The 24,819-nt window shown below is 34.5% G+C and overlaps 1 protein-coding gene and 1 pseudogene across 2 annotated transcripts in view; one reads left to right on the top strand and one right to left on the bottom strand.

Moving 5' to 3' along the window:
* BRWD1 (bromodomain and WD repeat domain containing 1) overlaps positions 1 to 24,819 on the bottom strand; it is a 127,561-nt gene that overhangs the window by 38,093 nt on the left and 64,649 nt on the right. For both annotated transcript variants that reach the window (XM_076000182.1, XM_076000184.1), the window contains exons 22-32: positions 23,113 to 23,207; positions 19,793 to 19,982; positions 18,257 to 18,382; positions 18,047 to 18,154; positions 14,974 to 15,098; positions 14,222 to 14,304; positions 10,962 to 11,073; positions 10,043 to 10,104; positions 1,554 to 1,709; positions 1,220 to 1,340; positions 212 to 337 (exon numbers count right to left, since the gene is read on the bottom strand). In XM_076000182.1, coding sequence (XP_075856297.1) covers positions 212 to 337; positions 1,220 to 1,340; positions 1,554 to 1,709; positions 10,043 to 10,104; positions 10,962 to 11,073; positions 14,222 to 14,304; positions 14,974 to 15,098; positions 18,047 to 18,154; positions 18,257 to 18,382; positions 19,793 to 19,982; positions 23,113 to 23,207 — 1,304 coding nt within the window. The remainder of the gene's footprint in view (positions 1 to 211; positions 338 to 1,219; positions 1,341 to 1,553; positions 1,710 to 10,042; positions 10,105 to 10,961; positions 11,074 to 14,221; positions 14,305 to 14,973; positions 15,099 to 18,046; positions 18,155 to 18,256; positions 18,383 to 19,792; positions 19,983 to 23,112; positions 23,208 to 24,819) is intronic.
* LOC142875441 (uncharacterized) lies at positions 11,568 to 11,715 on the top strand (annotated as a pseudogene).

Genomic DNA, 24,819 nt, shown 5'->3' with positions numbered 1-24,819 from the left:
GTAGTACAAAATTATTTCAAAATTTAAAAAAGCTAAAAAACTAAATTGTTCAATTTCCCATTTCTTTACTGAAATTATAATCATAAACATGCAAAAATGTCATCTAAAGTGAAAGTACATAATTCAGAGAATAAAAAGTAAAAACTAGATGGTTAAGAACACAATATGAAAAGTGACTTTTACGTAACATCTATGATATGAGATCACTTACTTGATAAATTTTAAAAGTTGGTCAGTTATCTTTTTAGCTGATCTTGCAATTACACTCTCAGGTTCATTAAATGTTCTCGCATTATGTTCTATATATCTGACTTCCCAAATTAATGCAGACAGTCTCCTTTCAAAATAAAGTAAGCAATTTAGGGCTTAGAAACTGGAGAGACAGAAAAGTAATTTAAAAAAACCCAACTCGGCATATGAATTAAACCAGCATAACCTTAATTACACCCTAACTGCAAAGTTATAAGGAATAACCTTCTAATGCTATCAACTTGATCAGTCATAAGCAACTATATTAGATGCTGAATTGCAGAAAATAAATTAGAAACCAAAATTTTAACAAATCACTAAATCATATACAGAAAACCAACAAAGCAATCATCCCTTTTCAAATTGCCTTTGAAATTGTTGAAACTCAATGAAGAAAACATGTTAAATACAGTATCATCAACCTGAGTCAAGTTTACTGTCAACTGGCAAAGTGGTTTCTGATTTGAATGTACATTCTAGCATTTCATTAGCTAAATTACATCAATAATGTGGACTAGAGATCTTTGTAATGGTAATTTCTTACAGTAGTTGAATTATAAAAAATAAAACACCATCAACGGCTATAAAAATCATAAAAGATAGTAAGTTTTATAGTTATGAGTGCTCTAGAAGCCAAAGATAAAAAGTTAACACCTGTAAGAAATCTTTCATCGAAGGCCAGAGTCCAATTAACTAATTAAATATTATTTTTAAATGAAAGTTAAATAGGAATTTTAACATTCAAATAAAAAACAAATGCAGTTATCTAACTACTTAAACATGATATTGGATATTATGCCTGGCTTGACCCACACCTACTCATAGGTATCTAACATAATTTCTAAATGAAAGAGGAGAAATAAATAGAAAACAATGTTAATCAGCCCCCAACTCTACCACCTCTTTCTTCACCTTAGTTGATCTGGCCAAATAGCTTTTAAACTATTTCAGAAAGCAGGTTTCTACTAACCTGTAAAATCGATTAACAAGTCTCATTCGAATTGTGTAAAGATCAGTTGGATAAGCTACCACAGTACAGTACTTTGGATAGGTGCATAGATCAACTGGGCCTGCAAAAGCTGCTGCTATATCTGTTAGGGAAGACAGACAAGTTTTTAATCAATAAATCCATTAGCTCTAAGTGATACTTCTCTACAAATCATTCATAAGATGTAACTACATTTAACATTATAGACTAAACCAAAAAGTAGATACAAAGTGTGGAAAAGAACACAACCTCCATCATGTACCATTTTAAAATACTTTTATGAAATACTTGAAACTGTTCACCCTAAAAAACTTACCAAGATTCAAAAGTTGATCTATCCCACTAATAATTCGGTCACATTCTTCATCTCTTGATTTCTGACCCCACTCACCATCTTGGGGTTTATAAAGCAATTTCTCCAGCTCATCCGATGTGACAGAAATACTAGCCCCTAATTCTTCAGGTGGATCAACTATGGATCCCAACAAAATGAACAGAAAAGAGGGAGAAAAACATCAATTAAAAAAAAACAAATGTATATTGTTCAATTTTCAAAGCTTATAAAACAGGTTACCTCCACCGTCTAAAATAGAGTTAAAATTTGCAATACTTATAAAGTTATTGAGATTACCAAATTACTTAAATTCAAGTACAATCTACTTATACTAATAAAATTAAAAATAGGATGCAATTATCACAGTTTCAGTCTATTTCTTCAACGAGGCAAACAAAACACAGAGAGGCCTCTGAAAATAAATTGAATTTGACAATATTAAAGATTCTAAACTTATATATGCCTAAAAATTAATTTTTAAAACGACAAAGGTGGCCGGGCACAGTGGCTCACGCCTATAATCCTAGCACTCTGGGAGGTCACGGTGGGCAGATCATTTGAGCTCAGGAGTTCGAGACCAGCCTGAACAAGAGCGAGACCCCATCTCTACTAAAAATAGAAAGAAATTGGCCAACTAAAAATATATAGAAAAGATTTGCCAAGCATGGTGGCGCATGCCTGTAGTCCCAGCTACTCGGGAGGCTAAAGCAGGAGGATCGCCTGAACCCAGGAGTTTGAGGCTGCTGTGAGCTAGGCTGACACCATGGCACTCTAGCCTGGGCAACAGAGTGAGACTGTCATTCATTCATACATACACACATACATGAATGAAGAAAAGAAAAAAGGAAAAGGGAAAAGGGAAAGGGGAAAGGGAAAAGGAGAAAATAATCCCACCATGACAAATGTCTAATTTCCTTAATTTTAAAGGAGCACAAATGAAGTAGGGAGGAGTTTTTTAAAACTCCTAGAACAAAGAAGCAAATCTGAGGTAGCTCTAAATATTTTAGCTTACCATGTAACAGTTTCAATATACAGTTAAGGAATATCATCTGCGTGTGTGTTGGCTATCAGGTTAACTCAGCATGTTTCCAATGGGAGAGAAGGGCATCGGGAAGGGCATCATAATAACAACTTAGAAATTAAATGAGTGAGGGAATGCTCATGGGAGCTTTTTCTCTAAAAATACATCAGCTAAAATTCCTACAAGCACACATTTTATATAGTGCCAGTTGCTTAATTTTTTGTAAATGTTCTTAACTTCAACAGCTTTTTCGAACTATTACATTATTATATATCACATTAGAACTTAGTTTTCATAGGTATTCTTACTTTTAACTAAGAAACAGAAAATTTTTTAAGCATGGATGGAAATGATTCCTATAAGCTTAAAATTCACGTTCTTGCAAAAAGAAGTGATTTCAATTTTAATTTCTGCACTAACATAAAATAAATGGGAGAGCAAAGATATCCCACAGCTATTACAAACCAAAATTTTTATATTTTTACACATTATTCCAGAGTTACACTTTTAATATTTTATCTAATCAAAAGAAACAGCAAAGAGGCTGTGTGAGCAGGCAACAAAACAAAGTGTCTAAAAAACACTGGTTTGTCAAAGCCAGAATCTGAATTCAAAATCATATCTACACCACCTAAACATGACACTGGGCAAGTTTTTAACCTATATCTCAATTTAAATACCTGCAAAATAAAGATAGTACAAGTTTCTACCTCACAGGTTTGTGGAGAGAATTTACTTACACGTATGGCACTCAGAACAGTGCCATAGTGTAGAATATACATAGTGTAGAATACACAGTGCCTAGTGTAGAAAAAAGTGCTCAGTAGTTAACTAGGGTATTTTTGTTTGTTTGTTTCTGAACAAGACCAAGCAACAAGGACTGCATGTATCATGCAGGTTGAAGCAACCAAAAAATAAATAAATAAAAAGCAGACAAAATATATAAAACAATGACGTTTAAAATACTGAACACTAGGCAAAGGACAGGCACTCTACAGAGAATAAAAATAAATGAAGTGAGCCCTGCAACTACACCAGCTTGCCTCAAGAGAGTAGCCAGGCCCTGATACAGAAAAAAGAAACCACGTGGGACTAGACAAATTACCTGAGGTGAAGACAGAACTTAAGAGTCCATGGAGAACCAGGAAGCTAGAGTTCACAGAACAAAGCACAGGAGAGAAGAAAACTGCAAAGGGGTCCCCCCCCTCAAGTATTTTGTTGAATACTGATTAGCCCATGTGTATGAAAAAAATGACAGGAAGCCAGGAAAAGAAGCAAATGAAAATTACAGATAAAAAAAGGCTTGGTGCTCAAAGGGGCCAGGAACCATGTCTATTCCTACCAGCCAGGCTGGAAAGCTTCATGATTCATAGAGCACTGGATAAACAACATAAAAAGGTTTTGTCTCAGAAGTGGGGAATAATTAGCTCTAGGCTGAGGAATGTTCCAAACCCACCACACATATCTTAAAAGTATAAAATTGTTACCAACAAACTGAACTGTGTCAGAGAACAAAGTTTATAAATACTTACAGGAATACAAAAATATACACCACTCAATAAGGCAAAATTCACAGTCTAAGTTAAAAATTAGTTCCTGCAAATCATACCAGGCAGAAAAATAAATTAAAAATTACAAGGCATATGAAAAATCAGGAAATTCATACCCACAGTGAGAAATGATAATTCAACCAAATACAACTGGCAAAGGTTTTAGAAACAGCAGAAAAGACATAAACATAGTTATATTCTACATGTCCATAAAATAAATTATACATGGAAGATACATTAAAGGAACACCCAAATTCAACCTTTGGACATGAAAATAATGTGTGAGGTGAAAACTACACTGGATGGCAATAAAAGCCAATCAGACGTTCCAAAAGTAAACTTGAAGACACAGCAACAGAAACTATCCAAAATGAAACAGTGAACAAAGAAAAACAAAGAAAGCCCACAGACACAGAAATGAAAGAACAAAATTATGATATATAAAAGTAACAAATAACCCAATTAAAAAAATAAAGGATTTGAATAAACATTTCTCCAAACATACAGAAATGACCAATAAGCAAATGAAAAGATGCACAATACCATTAGCCATCAGAGAAATGCAAATCAAAACCATAAGATAACATTTCACAAATACTAGGAGGGTATAATTTTTAAAAATACACAAGTGCTGTCCAGGATGTAGAGTAATTGGAACTCACATATAAACACTGCTGTTGGGAATGTACAATGGCACAGGTGCTTTCTGAAAAACTGTCACTTCCTCGAAAGGTTAAACATACCAAGTTACCATGTGATCCTGTAATGCCATTCCTACATATATACTGAAGAAAAATAAACACCTGTACATGATGTTCACAGCAGCATTAATCATAGCCAAATGTTCTATTTTTAGTTTTCTTTTTTTTTTTTTTGAGACAGAGTCTCGCTTTGTTGTCCAGGCTAGAGTGAGTGCCGTGGCGTCAGCCTAGCTCACAGCAACCTCACACTCCTGGGCTCCAGCGATCCTTCTGCCTCAGCCTCCCGAGTAGCTGGGACTACAGGCATGCGCCACCATGCCCGGCTAATTTTTTATATATATATCAGTTGGCCAATTAATTTCTTTCTATTTATAGTAGAGACAGGGTTTCGCTCTTGCTCAGGCTGGTTTCGAACTCCTGACCCTGAGCAATCCGCCCGCCTCGGCCTCCCAAGAGCTAGGATTACAGGCGTGAGCCACAGCGCCCGGCCCTATTTTTAGTTTTCTGAGGAACCTCCATACAGTTCTCCATAGTGGTTGTAATATGTTATACTCCCACCAAATGTTTACAAGGGTTCCACTTTCTCCACATCCTCACCAGCGTTCATTATTGCCTGTCTTTCTGATAAAAGCCATTTTAACTGGGGTGAAATGGTATCTCACTATAGTTTTGATTTGCATTTCTCTGATGACTAATGATGTAAAATAAGCATCTTTTCATATACCTGAGCCATTTTTATGTCTTCTTTTGACAAATCTCTATGCAGATCCTTTGCACATTTTCAATCATATTAGTTTTTTTCCTATTGAGTTGTTAGAGTTCCCTATATATTCTGTTTATTAATCCTTTGTCAGATAGTTTGCAAATATTTTCTCCCATTTTGTGAGTTGTCACTTCACTTTACTGTTTGTTTCCTTTGCTGTGCAGAAGCTTTTTAGCTTGATGTGATCCCATTTGTCCAATTTTGCTTTAGTTGCCTGTGCTTTGGGGGTATTACTCAAGAAATCATTGCCCAGACCAATGTGCTGAAGCATTTCCTTAATGTTTTCTTTTAGTAGTTTCATAGTTTCAGTTCTTAGATTTAAATCTTTAATCCATTTTGATTTGATTTTTGTATATAGCAAGAGATATGAGTCTAGTTTCATTCTTCTGCACATCCCTCTGCTGGGTGTATATCCAAAAGAGGGGAAATCAGTATATCGAAAAGATATCTGCACTCCCATATTTATTGCACCACTATTCATAACAGCCAAGACACAGAATCAACCTAAGTGTCCATCAATGTATGAATCCATAAAGAAATTGTGGTACATATACACAATAGATATTTACATAGCTATAAAAAAAGAATGAAATCCTGCCATTTGCAATGACGAATGGAACTGGAGAACATTATGTTAAGTGAAATAAGCCATGCACAGACTGACAAATTTCACATGTTCTCACTCTTATGTGGGAGTTAAATATTAAAAACAACTGATCTCATGGGACTGTAAGTAGAATGACGGTCACCAGAGGCTGGAAATGGTATTAGACAGAGAAGGATAAAGTGGAGATGGTTAATGGGTACAAAAATATATTTAGATAGAATGAACAATATTTGATAGCATAACAAAATGACTATAATCAACAATAAGTCAGGACATATTTTAAAATAACTAAAAGAGTAGAAATGGAAATGTTTTTAACACCAAGAAATGATAAATGTGATAAATGCCTGAGGTACTAGATACCCTAATTACCCTGATTTAATTCATACTGTATGCCTGTATCTAAACATCACATGTACCCTATTAAAGATATACAACTATTATGTACCCATAAGAAATAAACCTTAAATTAAAAAACCAAAAAAACAAATGTCCAACTACTGAATGGATAAAGTGTGGTATTATCCATACAATGGAATATTATTCATCCATAAGAAGAAATACCCTGGTTTCTAAATACCATTCTCCAATAAAACAGACCATGGCTCCATGAAAAACTGCCTGATTATACAGCCAGAGTGAGGAAAGCACAAGGTGAGCCTTGAACACCAGAAAGTAAGGAAATACTCAAAAGTGATGAAAAGAACATAGGGGACATAGGGAACAACTTGAAGGGGCTCCCAACAGCCAATTCTGTGATAATGTAGCAATAAAATAAATAATAACAGCAACTGAATATATTCTTATATTTTACAAAAATGTGAGTACATATTAATATAAACAAACAGAAGAGATGCAAATTATAGTAAAATTCCAACTAACACATGTAAAAGAAACAATGAAAACAAAAAATTATTATTTGGCAAACACTATAGTATTTAATAATTATTTCAGGAGAAAATCACGAACAGATGCTAAAACTAATGAGTAGAAATGAGAAAAAGGATTATTTGCAGCATATAAATACATCCTAATAAGACCAAAATGACAAAGAAAAAAGTATATAGTTTTATAGGGAAGAAACCTGATACCACCTAAATCAAATAATTACCATTAACACCCAGTAACCGGACAAATCGGTATTATGTGGCTCCTAAAACGATGTACGCACTGAAAAAGACACACATCACTTTTCTGACACTCTTGCCAAGAATGCAAAACCTGGATTTAATCAAGAGGAACCATCAAACAAACCCAAAACAATAAAAATTCTACAAAATAACTGCCCAGCAATTTTCAAAAGTGTCATGGTCGTGAAAGAAAGAAAATCCAAGGAATCTCAAATTAAAAGAGACTAAGACAACATGGCAATTAAATCCAAAATGTAAATGGCCTTTAGTGAAACAACACACAAAATTTGAATAAACCCTATAGATTAGGAAATGATACTGTTATCAGTGATAACCTACTGATTTTGATAACTGAATTGTGCTAGCTAAGAAATGTAGACAGCTGGAAATTTCTTTGTAATATTTTTGTAACATTTTATAAATCTGAAATTATTTCAAAATGAAGTTTTGTTTGTTTTTTTGAGACAGGATCTTACTCTGTAACCACTCAGGCCTCATCATAGCTCACTGCAACCTCCAATTCCTGGGGTCAAGCCATCCCCCTGCCTCCGCCTCCCAAGTAGCTGAGATTATAGGCGCATGCCACCACACCCAGCTAATTTTTCTATTTTTTGTAGAGATGAGGTTCTCAGTCTAGTCTCAAACTCCTGACCTCAAGCGATCCTTCCACCTTGGCCTCCCAAAGTGATAGGATTAAAGGTGTGAGCCACCACACCCAGCATGAAAATGAAATCCTTAAAAGTACAATAAAAATTGGAAATGAAGAGCACATATTTAAAAAATAAGACACAATATCTTCAGTCAAGTCTGGGAAAAAAAAAAAAAAAGACACAATACAAATACTAAGATTTTCTTGAAAATGTTAAATAAAAGGGAAAAAACATCATAGGAGAAAATAAACTTCTTGATCTAAAATCTGACAGGTGAAATTAATACTTTATTGTTATTTTAATATACATTTCCTTGACTATTAATACAAATGAGCCTCTCTATTTTTCTGCCTGCTCGTATCTTTTGATAATTATTCTAAAGGTTTATTGGTCTCATTAAGATGTAAGAACTCTTTTTAAAAGTGTTCTCATTGGTTTGTGATATCCTTTACAGTTAAGTAGCTGTAAACCTCAGTTAAAATCACTGGCTAGAGCCAGATGGTTTGAATTAGGACAGAATGAGAGCTCCTATCCTTTCTAGATGTATTACTTAGACAAGTCACTTAAAACCTGAGCTTTAGTTTCTTCGTCTATAAATCTCATAATAAAGCCTCAACCTCAAAGTAAGATTAAATGAGTTGATACACATAAAGTTCTTAGAGCGAGACCTCAAAAAAATGTTAGCTTTTACTTCTGTAATTAATATATGCTTTATACACTGCAAAACGTCTTTCCATATGGCGGGGTACTACCACATACGTAAGTTGTAACACTCAAAAGAAAATCGAACAGTCATTGGTGACTTTCTAGAGTGCCATTATTGAAAAAAAATATTCTAAAAATAAAGCTATACAATAGTTGATGGAGATATGACAGAGAATAAAACATAAAGGAAAGGCCGGGCGCTGTGGCTCACGCCTGTAATCCTAGCTCTTGGGAGGCCGAGGCGGGCGGATTGCTCAAGGTCAGGAGTTCAAAACCAGCCTGAGCAAGAGCGAGACCCCGTCTCTACTATAAATAGAAAGAAATTAATTGGCCAACTGATATATATATAAAAAAAAATTAGCCGGGCATGGTGGCGCATGCCTGTAGTCCCAGCTACTCGGGAGGCTGAGGCAGGAGGATCGCTTGAGCCCAGGAGTTTGAGGTTGCTGTGAGCTAGGCTGACGCCACGGCACTCACTCTAGCCTGGACAACAAAGTGAGACTCTGTCTCAAAAAAAAAAAAAAAAAAAAAAAAAAAACAAAGGAAAAAGTCTTGGCCTCTGGGACAGACACAGTAAAATCTCACAGAGGAAAAATTTCACGTCTCAAAATGGTGGGATTGCAGAATGAGATGTGTTTTTATGTTTTTTTAAGTTGAATAAATACTAATGACAAAAGAAAGTTGAGTACTGAAAAACTGGAGGCAAGAGACAGATATACAGCACCTTTTCAAAAAATTTAGCAAGAGGAAAATAATTCAGTTGGTTGAACATTCAATAAGCTAAATGAAAGGTACAAGAGACATATTCAAACTTGGCTGCAGAAGGAAGGAGAAAACTAAAAGCACTGTAAGAAATGAGCTAAGGCTAAATACCAGGTCCTTCAGAATTTAACAGCAATGGGGTAGCAACCACCAAAGGAAGGGGTGACTGCCACATAGTCTTCTATCTCTCACAAGAAAAGAACAGACAATCCATAGTAAGACAAGTTGAGGTAAAGCAGAAGATAGAAGTGAAATTATATCTTGAAGGAACAAGGATAATACCGTAAGAATGAGAAAAAGGAAGTGGCAGCTACATAAAGGAGGTCAGTAAGAGTTTAAGCCAGGGTTACAAGAGAAAGGATAGCAGGCTACTAAGATATAGCCAGAATCAAACTACAATCTGAGGTCAAGACTTAAAAGAACCAATACATTTAATGCTATTGTCTTCTTTCAGTAAAACTTAAGTTACTTTATTAATTTGAATATTTTATCAAAGAATACAAATGTGCTCTATGTGCATTACCAAAATAAAAAATTAAAAACATAAACATAAAATAGTTTCATTATTTAACAAATATATACCATTATCAGGAATTGGTTCCATGTCCCATGGGCTAAGTTTTTCGATCTCAGTATTATCCCACCTGTTTAAAAAAAAAAAAAAAAACCCTGGTTAGCCTTTCATAAAAACAAATTGTGGATAATAGCTAGGAATCTATTATGAAAGTAAACAGAAAGGTACAAAATGTGGGCTGGGTGCAGTGGTTCACGCCTATAATCCTAGCACTCTGGGAGGCTGAGGCAGGAGGATCATTTTAGCTCAGGAGTTCAAGACCAGCTTGAGCAAGAGCGAGACACCGTCTCTATCAAAAATAGAAAAAATTAGCCAGGCATGGTGGCACATGCCTATAGTCCTAGCTCCTCAGGAGGCTGAGGCAGGAGGATCACTTGAGTCCAGAAGTTTGAGGTTGCTGTGAGCTAGGCTGAGTGATGCCACACTGCACTCTAGCCGGGGCAACTGAGTGAGACTCGGTTTCAAAAAAAAGAAAGATACAAAATGTGAAAATTAACCTCATTGTAACAATAAAATTTTAACTATTAACAATAAATTTTTTAAGAAGGACACAATATTAAATGTAAAATGCCAAAATGCATTAGAAGAACAAAAGCAGTAATGCCTGTGCCCAAAGTAAAAAAATAACTCAAAGACAAAGTATGAAGGCCTTGAATGCCACCACAGTCACAGCTGACAGTATCAGTTAAAGGAAATATTAGAAAGCTACAGAAATAGGCCCAGGGAAGCAGAGAGAACCTCAACCAAGGAGAGTACTAGTGAAGAGAGGAAACAAACAGCTGCATGTCTGAGAAACATTTCAGAAATCAGATTGGCATGACTTAATGACAGATAAAACAGTGTCTGTTAGAAACCTGAAACTTATTCATACAACAACCCGCCACACTGAATTAGTTACAGACGATTAGTTTTCATCTGTATACAAACCTAACAATGTAACACTGGAAATGACTATCAGGATACTGTGGTTGATACGGCTCTTGACTTAACACTGTTCCAAACCACCAAGCATCATCAATAATAGAGCGGAATCTGTCACCTACAAGAGAAATGATCAAGTCTAAGGCATCTACTTGCTAACATTTATAAACATTTTTTTAATGTACAAAATACCATGATACAGATAAAACAGAAGTAAATTGCTTTACAACTTGGGATACCAAAAATAAAAGAAATCAAAGCCTATTTTTATCTTAAAACAAGCCATTCTTCCATACTTCAGCAATCTTCAATGATAAAAAAGATTGTTACTTTCAGCAATTTACTAAAGATATATAGTCATACAACATAATAGGATAAAGTAGGTTATAACCAGACTTGTTTAATGGATTCAAAAGTCTGCTCTAAAATAAGCCATATTACATTTTACAACATGAAGCAAAGAACAAAGTTTAACAAAATCCAAAAGTAACTTACAACAATGGGTGCTATAAATATATACTGCCTAATAAGTATATTAAATATATAACTTATGAAATACATAACATTATCTGAATAAAACAAAATTATGAAAGTTACTATGATTAAAAATAATTATAGATTAAAGTCTAAAGTTATTATGTAAATATCTCCACATAAAAGAGTGTTCTACATAGTGTCCCATGCCAGAGCAAACTGTAGCCCCGAACCATTGCCTGGCCTGTGCCCATAGGCTCCTGGCACTGAAGTGGGTTGCACAGTGGAAAAAGAAAAAGAAAAAAAAAAAAGAGTGTTCTAATTCTTAAGATCACATATTAAAAATCAGGTCTAAACAAATACTCAAAAAAAATATATATTATTTAAAAGAATTAAATAAACACCCACATATCCCACTATCTTGTCATAATAAAAGGCAGGCAAGCAGATCTTAGGAGGGCTTCTAGACAAACCAAGAAAAACATGGAATGAAAAATTTAACTAATTTCAGTGGTTTTAGGTTATATGGATTCCTAAATGTATTCTACAACTATATCTAACACTTCAACTGGTGAAAAAAACTGCATTTGATCTGTTTTACATATATTAAAAAAGACAGGCCGGGCGCTGTGGCTCACGCCTGTAATCCTAGCTCTTGGGAGGCCGAGGCGGGCGGATTGCTCAAGGTCAGGAGTTCGAAACCAGCCTGAGCAAGAGTGAGACCCCGTCTCTACTATAAATAGAAAGAAATTAATTGGCCAACTGATATATCTATAAAAAATTAGCCGGGCATGGTGGCGCATGCCTGTAGTCCCAGCTACCCGGGAGGCTGAGGCAGAAGGATCACTCGAGCCCAGGAGTTTGAGGTTGCTGTGAGCTAGGCTGACGCCACGGCACTCACTCTAGCCTGGGCAACAAAGCGAGACTCTGTCTCAAAAAAAAAAAAAAAAAAGACAGACTGCTGTAATAACCATGTCTCTTTCTTCCCAACCATCCCATCATTTTCAAACCAAAATCAACCAAAGCAAACAATAAAGTCACCTATCCAGCATTAATGATTCTCTGGTGCAGATCAACAGTTTTACAGAGATAATATAAATCAAAACTAAAGCTATAATTTATCTTGAAGAATATTTATACCATAAAATACCAGTGAACAGTCTTAATTAGATAAATTATGCTTAAAATGGAGTCTTTAAAAGTTTGAAAAAAATAATGCCACAATTACTAGACCTTCATGTTTTGAGGGCCTTAAATTTTCAAATTTATGTTCACACAACTTTTATGTATATTTTACTTCAAAATCACTAGAAACCAAAAGCCCCTGAAAGAAATCTTTCTAAGGAGAATATTAGAGCTGGAAACTTATAATTTGAGATAATTCACACCATGATTTTGTCCAATTCTCTAATACAAATAAGCTTATTTATACATAAACATTAAAACTGAATGTAATCATAATAAATTATTGTAATTTTAAAAATTGACTGCTCTAGTTTTGAAGCCTAATACAAAAGCATGTTTAGAAGAGAGCCAGTCTTTGATACGAAAACTTTTTTTCTTCCCAATTTATCTAATACTAGAAGATAATTTCAGTTTAGATAAAAATATTTTAGTGTAAGACCAACTATTAAATAAAAAGGAGCCTTAAAAAATTAGTTTCCTGCCCGTCAATTCATGAATGGATAACTAAAATGTGGTATATACTCACAATGGAATATTACTCAATCCTAAGAAACGATAATGAACTAGCACTGTTTATGCTATCTTGGATTAAGGATAAGCCTGTAATACAAAGCGAGATGACACAAGACCTGGAAAACGGGCTACACATCTACTCGCCATCAAATTGGTACTGACAGCCTAAATCTATGGTGTTCAAATAATTGTAGTGTTCAACAGGGATCTGGGGGGGAGACCCACATCTTAAGGATGTGATGAGCATTGCAGGGGGGAAAGGATTACCTCTATCCCTTTTTAGGGAGAGGCAAAGAAATACACTGTAACCAAAATGTATAAAAAAAAATTTTGTTAATGGGAGGTGAACAGGAAGGAAGGTGAACAGGAAGGGGAAGGGTACGCACTTTCATGGTGGGTGCAGGGCGCACCACTTGAAGACTGGACACGCCTGTAGCTCTGGCAGGGTGGGGTGGGGTGGGGGGCAAGGGCAATTATATCCTGAGATTAATGACCTATATACAACTCTAAAGAAGTGAGGAGGTAATTTCTTATTTTCTGTCCATCCACACTTCACATGGTTATAAAAAAAAAAAAAGGATAAGTGTATGTGAATTTTTTATTTCTTAAAAAAAGTTTCCTCAAGTCTTCTAAGTCTGGGTTGTTACTATAACAAAGTAAAATATTTTGGTATTCCAGAAGATTATCAGTGTGAAATCTGAAATTTACCTATTTGTAGGTAAATCAACCTTCTGATTATTTTAGATCCTAGGATAATTATATAAATTATACCAGTGTTACATTAAAGATAATTATATATAATTTAGCATGGGGAAGACTGAAATAAAATAAGTCTACTCTAGCTTATAATCAGTGAGTGAAAATCTTTTCCAAATGTCATGAACTGTAAGAACAGAAGAAAAGTTGCTTGACTAGAAAGTCTACCTTGAATCAGTTAAGAACCATTCACTAAACAAAATATAATTTATAGGTGATTTAATATTTCTTTCCAGAATTTACATGTTTGTATACAACATAATTAAGAGTGTCACAACCAAAAATTTAGACCAATAAAAGGTGAGATTAAGGCTATATAAAACTCAGTAAGGACTTACAAGACTGCCAATTCCTCTGTCTTGCTTCATCATAAAATTGACGCAATACAAGAAAGTCAATAACATCTGGCATATCATGATATCTAAACAAAAATTTAAAAATTATTAAATTCCCCACATAGTAGCAGTTATAGTCTAGAGTAACACTATACAAAAGAAACAGGAATTACATATGTAACTTTTAATTTTCAACCAGCTATATTTTAAAAAGTAAAAACAAACCAGAATATTTCAATAGTGTATTTTAACTTAATATATCCTAAATATTATTTCAATATGTAATCTAATACAGAATGAGATATATATTTTTCTTCATATCAAGTCTTCAAAGTGCAGTCTGTACATTTACAACCTATTCAATTTGAATTAGCCAAATTTCAAGTGCTCAACAGCCACATCTGGATAGTGGCTACCATACCAGACAGCACAAGTGCAACAAATTATTAATTCCAAAAATCTTCTCAAAGACAAAAGCAGAAACAATTTTGCCTATAAGTCAGAATTCTCCACCCATGAAGTGGCATGCCAAACTCTATAAAACAGACTTCCCATGCCCAACTGTAGCTGTAACACACCTCTTCTTACTTCTGGAGGATTCTCACCCCCATTAGAAGCTAAACCCACACCCTTAAGTTGACCATAGTGCTCTACTAGCTACCCTGCAGCTAAATGGGAAGGACATGCCAATCATTAAATCAGAAAGATGGAAGATCTAAATTTAAAAAAGTTCCATCTAAAAAAGTAATACATACCTAATAGAGAAAGATTTATCCGTAAGTTTTCCAGTCGCTGGATCTATAAATGCTAATTTGAGGCAACAGAGCGTAGGGGGCCCAACCTCGTAACGTATTCCAACTATTTTGACCAATTCTTGATCCTTTAACAGAGATATTTTAAAAAGAATAAATGGTTGAAATATTAAAACACAGCAATTCCTCAACACTATAATTCTCCACATATTGCTAAATTAAGCAAACTCATACTTTAAGGCTTCCAAACCAGCAGACTATTTTTATTTACTATTAATTATAATCATTGTTGCTAACGTTAATCTCTACATCTTTTGGAAGACATATTTAATACAGTTTCTAATATAAGGAATATATTCACTTTAGACAGTCAGTATACTCACTTTAGAAAATACACCACAAAAATGTAAGAATGAAAATAAAAAACCATCGAAAACAAAAAGTTACTGATCAGGCTCAATATATCTAAAGACAAACCACTATTAACAATCTAATAGGTTTCCTTCTGGCTTTCTTCTCTTCATATAGACAATTTCTAGTTATAATTTTATACTATGTAATCAAAATGTTTAAACATTTTGCTTATTCATAAATATTCCCAAAAACTTGATATTTAACTTCTGCTAAATACATTCAATAATGAATAATATTTGCTGAGAATCTCCCCTGAGCTGTGACTTATTCTAGGCAGTAGGGATAGGACAGCAAACAGGAGAAAGTCCCTACCTGGATGGAGTATCCATCAAATGTATTTGCACAATCAACCTGTACCCCCCTAATATCAGTTTCCTTGATACTAAGAATACAATAGATTATTCAACCATTTATTCACTGAATATGTGATTATTATAATGTACCAAAGTGATAAGTACAGTCAATTCGGTTTGCGGCAGTCATGTTCTACAAAGTCACCTAAAACACTGCATACTCAAATAGGTGCCATCCAGGGATGAGGAACCTCCAGCCTTTCTGATTTCAAGATTGTTCTTTTTTAAGCACCAGAGGAGGCAAAATAAAGCTTCATCTTTCTCTGCTGCACCCTTTTAACAAAAGTATTTGTTCCGTAAAATTTGGATTCAGTCAAAGACCACACTTAAGGACCTAGAAGGCCACATATGACCTTGCAGCTGCAGGTTTCCCACCCTTTCTCAGTTTTATGTGTGTTTCTGTTTAAAAGCACCTCATTTAGTTAATATATGTTGTTGATTGATAAACATTGAACTTACATCCACTATAATTCATACTAAAATTAAGCTTTTCTAACACATATATGTTCTCCCTAAGGCACAACACAGCCTTCCTGCACTTAGGAACACTAGGACAGCACTTTAGGACTAGGGCCCATTTTAAACAGCAAAGTCACTAACAAAAAGCACAAAAATGGGAAGCGTGGCACAAAATAGACCACAAAAAGGACATTTGTCTGCTGTGTGAGAGATGAAATTAGAAGGCACAGTGCCACCTTGTACCTCAACTAGAAACGTAATCATTAGGTAGCTCAGATTTTCCACTGCTCGGTACATGTCCCGGAATGACTGACCAAAGAGCTCCAAATATTGATATGGGGAACTTACAGCAAGTAGGTGGTTCGCAAATACAGAATCCATGAATAACAAGAATTGACTGTACCTAGGTACACAGCAGTTTAGTGGAAACAGACATAAATAAAACTTAAAATGTATATTAAGCCAAATTCATAGAAGCAGAGCCACTAAGTTGAATGTGTTAAGAACAGTTATCTTTGTTAAAATAATTAGTGTTTTTTACATTCAAGTTATTAAAAGTATCAAAAATGTATAAACTAAAAGAAAATAAAAATCATTTGTAATCACCATTGGTATTTTTCTTTTGCTTGACTACTACTGCCTTTAAAATTTTGCTATCATAACCCGAACATCACATTCCATTTGTCATCTTACATTGTGAAAATGTATCCATCATTCATTCAATAAATATTTTAACAGCCTCAATTACAATGTAAGCTCTACATAATAGGTTGTATTAATGCACAATGATCAGATTCATTCACTACTGCAGGGTATTTGGGGTTTTTCCCCCAATTTTTGTTTTCAAAAACAGTGAGATGGAACTGCCTGCCATACTCATATTTACAAGCATTTCTGTTTACTTCCTAAATTACCAGAAATAAAATAATAGGAGTAAAAGTTCTAAATATTTTTCGGTTTCAATTCCTATCACCAAACACATCCCATCTTCTATCTATCTGTCTATATCTATCTATCTATTTAATTATTTAAAGGCTGGTCAAGTGAAGCAGTGGGAGCGGAGAAGGAATCTAACTGGTTGTGATCAATCAGTTGTAAACACCACGGACCTCAAACCAACCCCCATCCCCATTTTGAATAACTGTTAATAAATCAAAAGCTTGCTACTTGCTAAAATGTGGCATTTTCTTTCTTGAACTAAAACAAAACAAAATTATAAAATTGGTTAAGTATTGGGAAGGTAAAATTATTTCCTCATTTTATTATGCATGAGGTTAAACCTTTGTTTCAAATTTTATTTCTTCTTTTGAAAACTTGTCTTGGATATATAAACTTTTTAAAGATGAATAATGTATGTTGTCAAGCTGTCTTCCCCCGATTCTACATAATTACATTTAACATTTTACATACCAATCAGCAACATACAAATTCTGCCCACTGACAAACAAGCCACCCCACTGAATCTTAAGGCTTGGTTATAGCAGAAATTTTTTTTTAGTATTTTATTTTTAATTATTATGGATACATAATAGTTGAATATATTTACAGGGTACATGTGATAATTTGATACAGGCATATAATATGTATTCATCAAATCAGGGTAATTGGGGTATCCATCACCTCAGGTTATTTGTCATTTCTTTGTGTTAGAAACACCCCAAATCTACTTCTATTACTTATTTTAAAATATACCCATATTGTTGATTATAGTCACTTTGTTGTGTAGAAATGTTTTTAAGTAGGAAAGAGACTAATGAAAGATAATTCCAGTAGATTTTTAAATAGATTTATCAATAAATTAAATACATGTATGCTAATGTTTAATGATTTAATAATACAATCAATCCTACCCTAAGATCCATTTTTCTCCACGGTTCCTTGTTAGGGTTCAGTTCATAAATGTTATTTCTTCTGACGGCCTCAATATAAGCTTCATGACCCTGTCGAAAATATATTACCTACAAAAAGGAAGTATACATTTAAAAATTAAAAGAAAGCTAAGGAGCAATATAAATTTTGCTTTGTATTCCATAAATGTTTCTAAATTTTATTATTTTCACCTCATCACCCATTTGAGGAACAAAAGGAGACTTTCGAAGTGTAGTGTCAGTAATCCAAACTGGAGGATGAAATTCATATAAATGCTCCATATTTGCGAGCTCTGTTGGAGTCACCCTCCGCAAATTCTGCCAAGAGGAAAAGAACAGTTTGTTAGACTGGAAAGGGGCAGTATGCACAGTTTGAATGAGAAACAAAAGAAACTTCACCATTCAGAATGACTATTATTTGGTGTGTCCATTTAATGATTAGTTTTTAAACAGCATATATATTTGTTTCCTTAAAATACATGGGAATATATCACTTCTTAAAGAATTATAAATCTACCTAGCACTTCCTTAGCATCATCACCTGAATTCCTAATAGATTCTTCATGCCATTTTACATCAAATGGTGGGGAGCTAATAGCCAACCAACAACCTCTTTCACGCACGGTCTGTTCTGCCAAGATTCCGCTCTAAGTCTGGCCACAGGCTAATTATCACAAGGAGTTTCCTCTTGATTTGAAGTTTTAAGACTAGTGATTTTAAAATATGGCCACAAATTCTTTGATACTTTTCTCCTCTTTAAGAAGTGGAAGTTAAGTTTTCTCCTCTCAAGTGTGGGCTGGACTTAGTGACTCACTTCGACCGAATATAATACAGAAGATGAGACAATGTGCCACCTTAAGACTAGGCCATAGACATTATGACTTATCCCTTGCCACTCTGCTAGATCATTCACTCTGAGCAAAGTCATAAGGACACTCATGCAGCCAGCCCTAAGGAGAGGCCATATAGCAAGGAACTGAGTCCAAAGGCCACATCAATAAGCTTGGGAAGAATACCATCCAACCCCATCAAAATGTCAGATGACTGCAACCCAAGTCAACATGACTATAACCACATGAGCCACAATCACCCAACTAATCAGCTCCCAAATTCCTAATCCACCAAAATATGAAATATTATTTAATAATAAATATTTGTTATTTATTAAGTGTTCTAGTGTGCACTTAAGCTTTAGGGTGATTTGTTACACAGGTAATACTCAGGTTACATAAGTAAATAAATACAAAGACTTGACATCTTTAAAAAATAACTATCTGCATGAAATGAACACATAGAATATACATACAATAATGGAATAGGGATGATACTACAATCATGAAGACAGAACATGTAAAATGAAAATGGTAAACATCATAATAGACAAAACAGAAAGAAAGCACCTTAAAATGCCTTGAAGTCTATTTTGGAGTTTAAATTGACTGGAGAAAATAAGAGTTATGGTAAGATTCTGAGCAAAATAGTTTTCCCTTTAAGATTTAGAAAGGTGTTAACTGTCGAGCACACTATTTAGAACAGTGGAAGTAAACAAGTGTTAATAATAAAGTAGCTTTTCCAAACATGAATTCACTTTTTACATTTGACTCCTACTGACAAAACATTGTTAATAAAGAAATATTCTAATTTTCGAAGATTTCTAGTTACTAAATATGGAAAACGATGTTGCTATAAAAGTACAAGCACTTTTTTTAAAAAATATACTTTTCTTACCTCTTTTTTAGGCTTACTTTCTTTCTTCCTCTTTCGTCTTCTTTTTGGAGGAGATAAATTCTCAGTAGATATTTCATCTTCTGAACTACTACAAAATCTAGTAACTCGTCGACGACATGACATTCGTAAAGGAGGCTGCAAATTGATACCGGCATCAGCTGTCCAATCAGAATATCTAGATGAAGAGTCACTAGAAAAGGAGAATGCTTTAAGCTGTATGTAACTAGAATATAAGCAATAATAGCAAGGCAATCAAACAAACTTGAGAGGGAAGGAAGATCCCAGGAAGATTTAATTTGAACATTCTGCCTTCACTACCAAAGAATACTTAAATGACTGAAGATCATGACAGAGATCGAGAGAAAACAAAATCTTCACTGACATTGGAAATTAGGAAAGGATGCAAAAAAATTTTTTTTAATTACAGTACAGATGAGATCTGATGGAAGACAACTAAGGAAACAAAGCGCAGTTATGGCAACAGTAGAGATCATACAAAACTGTAAGAGTAGGACCCACTACCACCACCATGTTGTAAGAGAGGGAGGTAAAAGTAAGAATCTTAACTGGAATCACAAGCCATTAATGAATACACTGAGAAGCCCAAAGGAAGCAGTACCACATGAAATAGAAAGCTATAAATGGTCAGTTTCTTCCCAAGAGGAGGGACTCTTCCTGATATGATACAAATCCATGAAAGAGACACACTCTGGAATAAAAGCAGAGTTAAGGAAGAAACTAGATATAGAAAACTAGTCCCTGGCCCACTATTAGCTTCAACACACACAGAAAAGAAAGAAAAAGGTCTCTACTGGGGCCATCCTTGTCTGAACGTTAACCATATACCTCTCTATCACTATAAAACACAAACACAAAAAAATAATTTTAGGCCGGGAGCGGTGGCTCAAGCCTGTAATCCTAGCACTTTGGGAGGCCAAGGCGGGAGGACTACTTGAGCACAGGGAGTTCGAGATCAGTCTGAGCAAGATCGAGACCCCATCTCTAGTGCCTGTAGTTCCAGCTACTCGGGAGGCTAAGGTAGGAGGATCGCTTAAACCCAGGAGTTGGAAGTTGCTGTGAGCTAGGCTGACACTATGGCACTCTAGCCCAGGCAAAAGAATGAGACTCTGTCTCAAAAAATAATAATAATAATTCTAAAAGGTGTTTATTATTAGGTTATTAAGTATGAAATGTCCAATTTCCTTAAGTACTAAGTTTGACAGTTGATAGTTCTGACATTTCACTGGTTTTTTGTTTTTTTTTAATTGTGAAGATACATCATCATTCTTTCAAAAGCACATTTTGGCTTGTAATTATTTTTCAAATTTTATTTCATAGCATTTTTGTGAAACCGTGGATAAGCCAAATATGCATATTATTTTTAAATATGAGTTCTGTTGTGGAACCAGTGCAGTGCAGACAGTTCAAAATATCAACAAAGGGTTTGGGAAGGATGTGGCTAATGAATGCACATCAATGGTTTGAGAAGTTCCATTCCGGTGATTTTAATCTTGAAAATGAGCCATGTGGGTGACCTGAGACCAAGGTGGATAATGATGAGCTGAAAGCTACAGTGGAAGAAACTCCACTCAACCTACAAATGATTTAGCAGCAAGGTTTGAAGTTATTATTCAAACAATACTGGACCATTTGAAACAAGGGATGGGTACTACATGAACTGAACAAGTTTCAGAAGATATCCCATTTCAAACCTTGCTTTTCTTTGCTGTCAGGACATAAAGGCGAACCACTTCTATACTGTATTGTTACATGTGATGAAAAATGGATTACAAGAATTCCGCACAATGGCTGGATAAAGATGAAGTGCCAAAACACAGACCAAAACTGAATATTCATGAAAAAAACCTAATGATGTCTGTTTGGTGGGTCAGTGCTGGTATTCTTCATTACCATTTCATGAAACCTGGTCAATGGATTACAGTAGATGTCTACTGAAATCACTTCGATGAAATGATGAGAATGCTTGTGATTAAGCAGCTGAGATTGGTCAATAGAGACAGGGGAACCTCTTCTAAGACCACAGGTCGCAGAAAACAATTCTGCTCAAACTAGAGCACAGCTGGACTTGGAAACTCTCCAACTCTCATCCACCATATTCACCAGACCTTGCATCAGCTGACTACCACTTCTTCCAGGCTTTGGACTTCTTGAAACGAAAAATATTCAATTCTCAACAAACTGTGGAAAACCACCTTGATGACTTCATCACTTGCTCTCCAGGCTTCTTCACTGCTAGCATAAGCAAACTACCATTAAGGTGGCAAAACTGTGTTGACAGTTTAGGCACATACTTTGATTAATTGTACTGCTTCTTGTCTGAGATATAATAAACATTTGATTAAAAACCAGACATTTCACTTTTAATGACCTAATATAAAAAGAGCTGTTTATAAAATTACGAGAGCATCTGATTTGTATAAATAAAATTCAAGAAAAGTTGAATGAGAAGACAATGAAAGTAAAATAGTGGTTACCAGGAGTTGGAGAAATGGTGAAAAAGAAATTATTTAATGGGCATAGAATTCCAGTTTTGCAAGATGAACAAGGTTCTGGAGATTGGTTACACAACAGTGTGGATGTACCTAACACTACTGAATTGCACATGTAAAAATGGTTAAGATATTTTTGTTATGTATATTTCACAATAAAAATTTTTTTAAAAAGAAAATGAAAACCACCATGTTCCTTAAAAAAAAAAAAACTCCAGCTCCTTATCATAATGAAGTAAAAGAAGACAAGAAAGAAGGCAGAGAATACAGGACAGTGGTTTGGACTAAGATGATATCAATGAAAACAAGAAGATAATTTGAGCGATATTTAGGAGGGAGAATTTCCTAGATACAGCTATGGATAGGTTGCACAAACAGAAGAGAGATGTATGTCCAGGTTTCTAGCTTTAATGTATGCCAAGATGAAGGTGGCATGTAGATGAGAAGATGAGAAAAAGAGGTTGAAATTTGGATCCCAAAACTAAAAACCTGTAACACATGCAATAACAACAAATATACTGATTGTTTTACCACATACACTTTGCATATTACTCTTTTCAAGTGTAGCCCAAGACTAAATTGATATTTTTAGTATGCATATTTAATATTGCTGAGTCAAATTCTTAAAGTCAACTAAAAATTCCCAAAATACTTCCATAGGAGCAGCTGTTAATACAGTTTTCTTCTCCTTTTAAGTGTATTAAAAACTCAACGCTAATACGTTCCATACTGGCAAACTCTTTCAAGTATGGTTCAACCCCAGGCTATGATTAAAATGTTTAAAAGACCAAAACAATTAAAAATAGATACCTGGAACTTTCACTGTAACTTTCACTTTTTCTATCACTTTTCCATTCATCTTCTTCAGAAGAACAAGAACCTTCACTCTGATCACAGGAAGTTTCCTAATTTGTGTGGAAGAGGGGAAAAATTTTGATTTCTGAAGTTAAATAACATATCAAAAAAAGCTTTACATAATCATCCCAATTATAAGACTAAATCATCTAAAAAAAATAAGTATAACAATCAGTAAAAATATGTCATAAACTGAAAAGAAAAAGCAAACTTCGCTATGTCCTTTTTCTTATCAAGGCGTAAGACAAAAGAAAACATCTGCCGGACTTAACATTACCACTATCCACAAAGAAAGTGATATAATAAGGCCATTTTGAATGAAGTTAGTAAAAAGTCAATGTAAGTGTTCTGTGTTTGGGATTTTAACTGTTATAATAGGTGTGCGCAGTGCCATTTGCTGGGTTAATTTTCAGTTCCCTATGGCATATGATGGTTGAGTATCTTTTCATATGATTATGTGCCATCTGTATAATCTTCTTTGGTGAGGTATCTGTTAGTTCTTTTGCCCATTTTTAAATTGGTTGCTTTCTCAGTGCTGAATTTTTAGAGTTCTCTGTATATACAGAATTCAAGTCCTTTATCAGATAAGAGGCTTACAAATATTTTCTCCCAGCTTGTGGACTATCTTCTCATTTTCTTAACAGTATCTTTCCCACAGCAGTTTTTAATTTCAGTGTAGTCTAAATTACCGATTTTGTTCTATGATGTTTGTGCTTTTGGTTTTTTATCTAAGAAGTCACTGCCACACACAAAGACTTTACCCATTGCTATCTTCTAGAAATTTTATGATTTTTCTATCTCATATTAAGTTTACAATCTATTTTTAATTCATTTTTATAAAACATTAGTGTCTAGACTTCTTTTTTTGAATGTGACTATCCAGTTATTCCAATACCACTTGCTTAAAAGAATATGCTCTGTCCAAAGGAGTTGTCTTTGCTACTTTGCCAAAGATCATTTGACTATATTTTTATTGGTCTATTTTTGTGCTCTGGATGTTGTTTCACTGATCTATTTGTCTACTCTTTCAACAATACCACCACCACCTTGAAAACTGCAAATTTACAATAAGCTTTAATGCCAGATAGTGTCAAGTCTTTCAACTTCATTGTCCTTCATTCTCCGTGTTGGCTACAGTGAGTCTTTTTCTTCTACATATAAACTTTAAAAATCAGTTTGTCAGTATACACAAATTTAATTTGCTGAAACCTTGACTGGGATTGTACTGAATCTATAGATGATGCTGGAAAGAACTGACAAGGATGTGAATCATAGGAACTCTCCTTCATTACTAATGGGAATGCGAAATGGTACAGCAACTTCTGAAACCAGTTTGGCAGTTCCTTACAAACCTAAACATAAGTTTATCATGTGATCCAGCAGTCACAGTCCTTGATCTTTACTCAAATGAACTGAAAAAATTGTGTCTGCATAAAACCTACACACAGATGTTTATACCTTTATTCATAATTGTCAAAACTTGGAAGCAACCAACATGTCCTTCAGTAGATGAACTGATAAACTATGCTACATCCAGACAATGGAATATTATTCCGTGCTAAAAAGCAATGAGCTATCAAGTCATGAGAAGGCATGTAGGAGACTTAAATGTATATTGCTAAATGAAAGAAGCCAATGTGAAAAGGTTACATACTATATGAT

Source organism: Microcebus murinus, chromosome 1, assembly GCF_040939455.1.
Source record: "Microcebus murinus isolate Inina chromosome 1, M.murinus_Inina_mat1.0, whole genome shotgun sequence".
NCBI classification, from domain to species: Eukaryota; Metazoa; Chordata; class Mammalia; order Primates; family Cheirogaleidae; genus Microcebus; species Microcebus murinus.
This window is presented reverse-complemented; position numbering and strand designations above follow the sequence as displayed.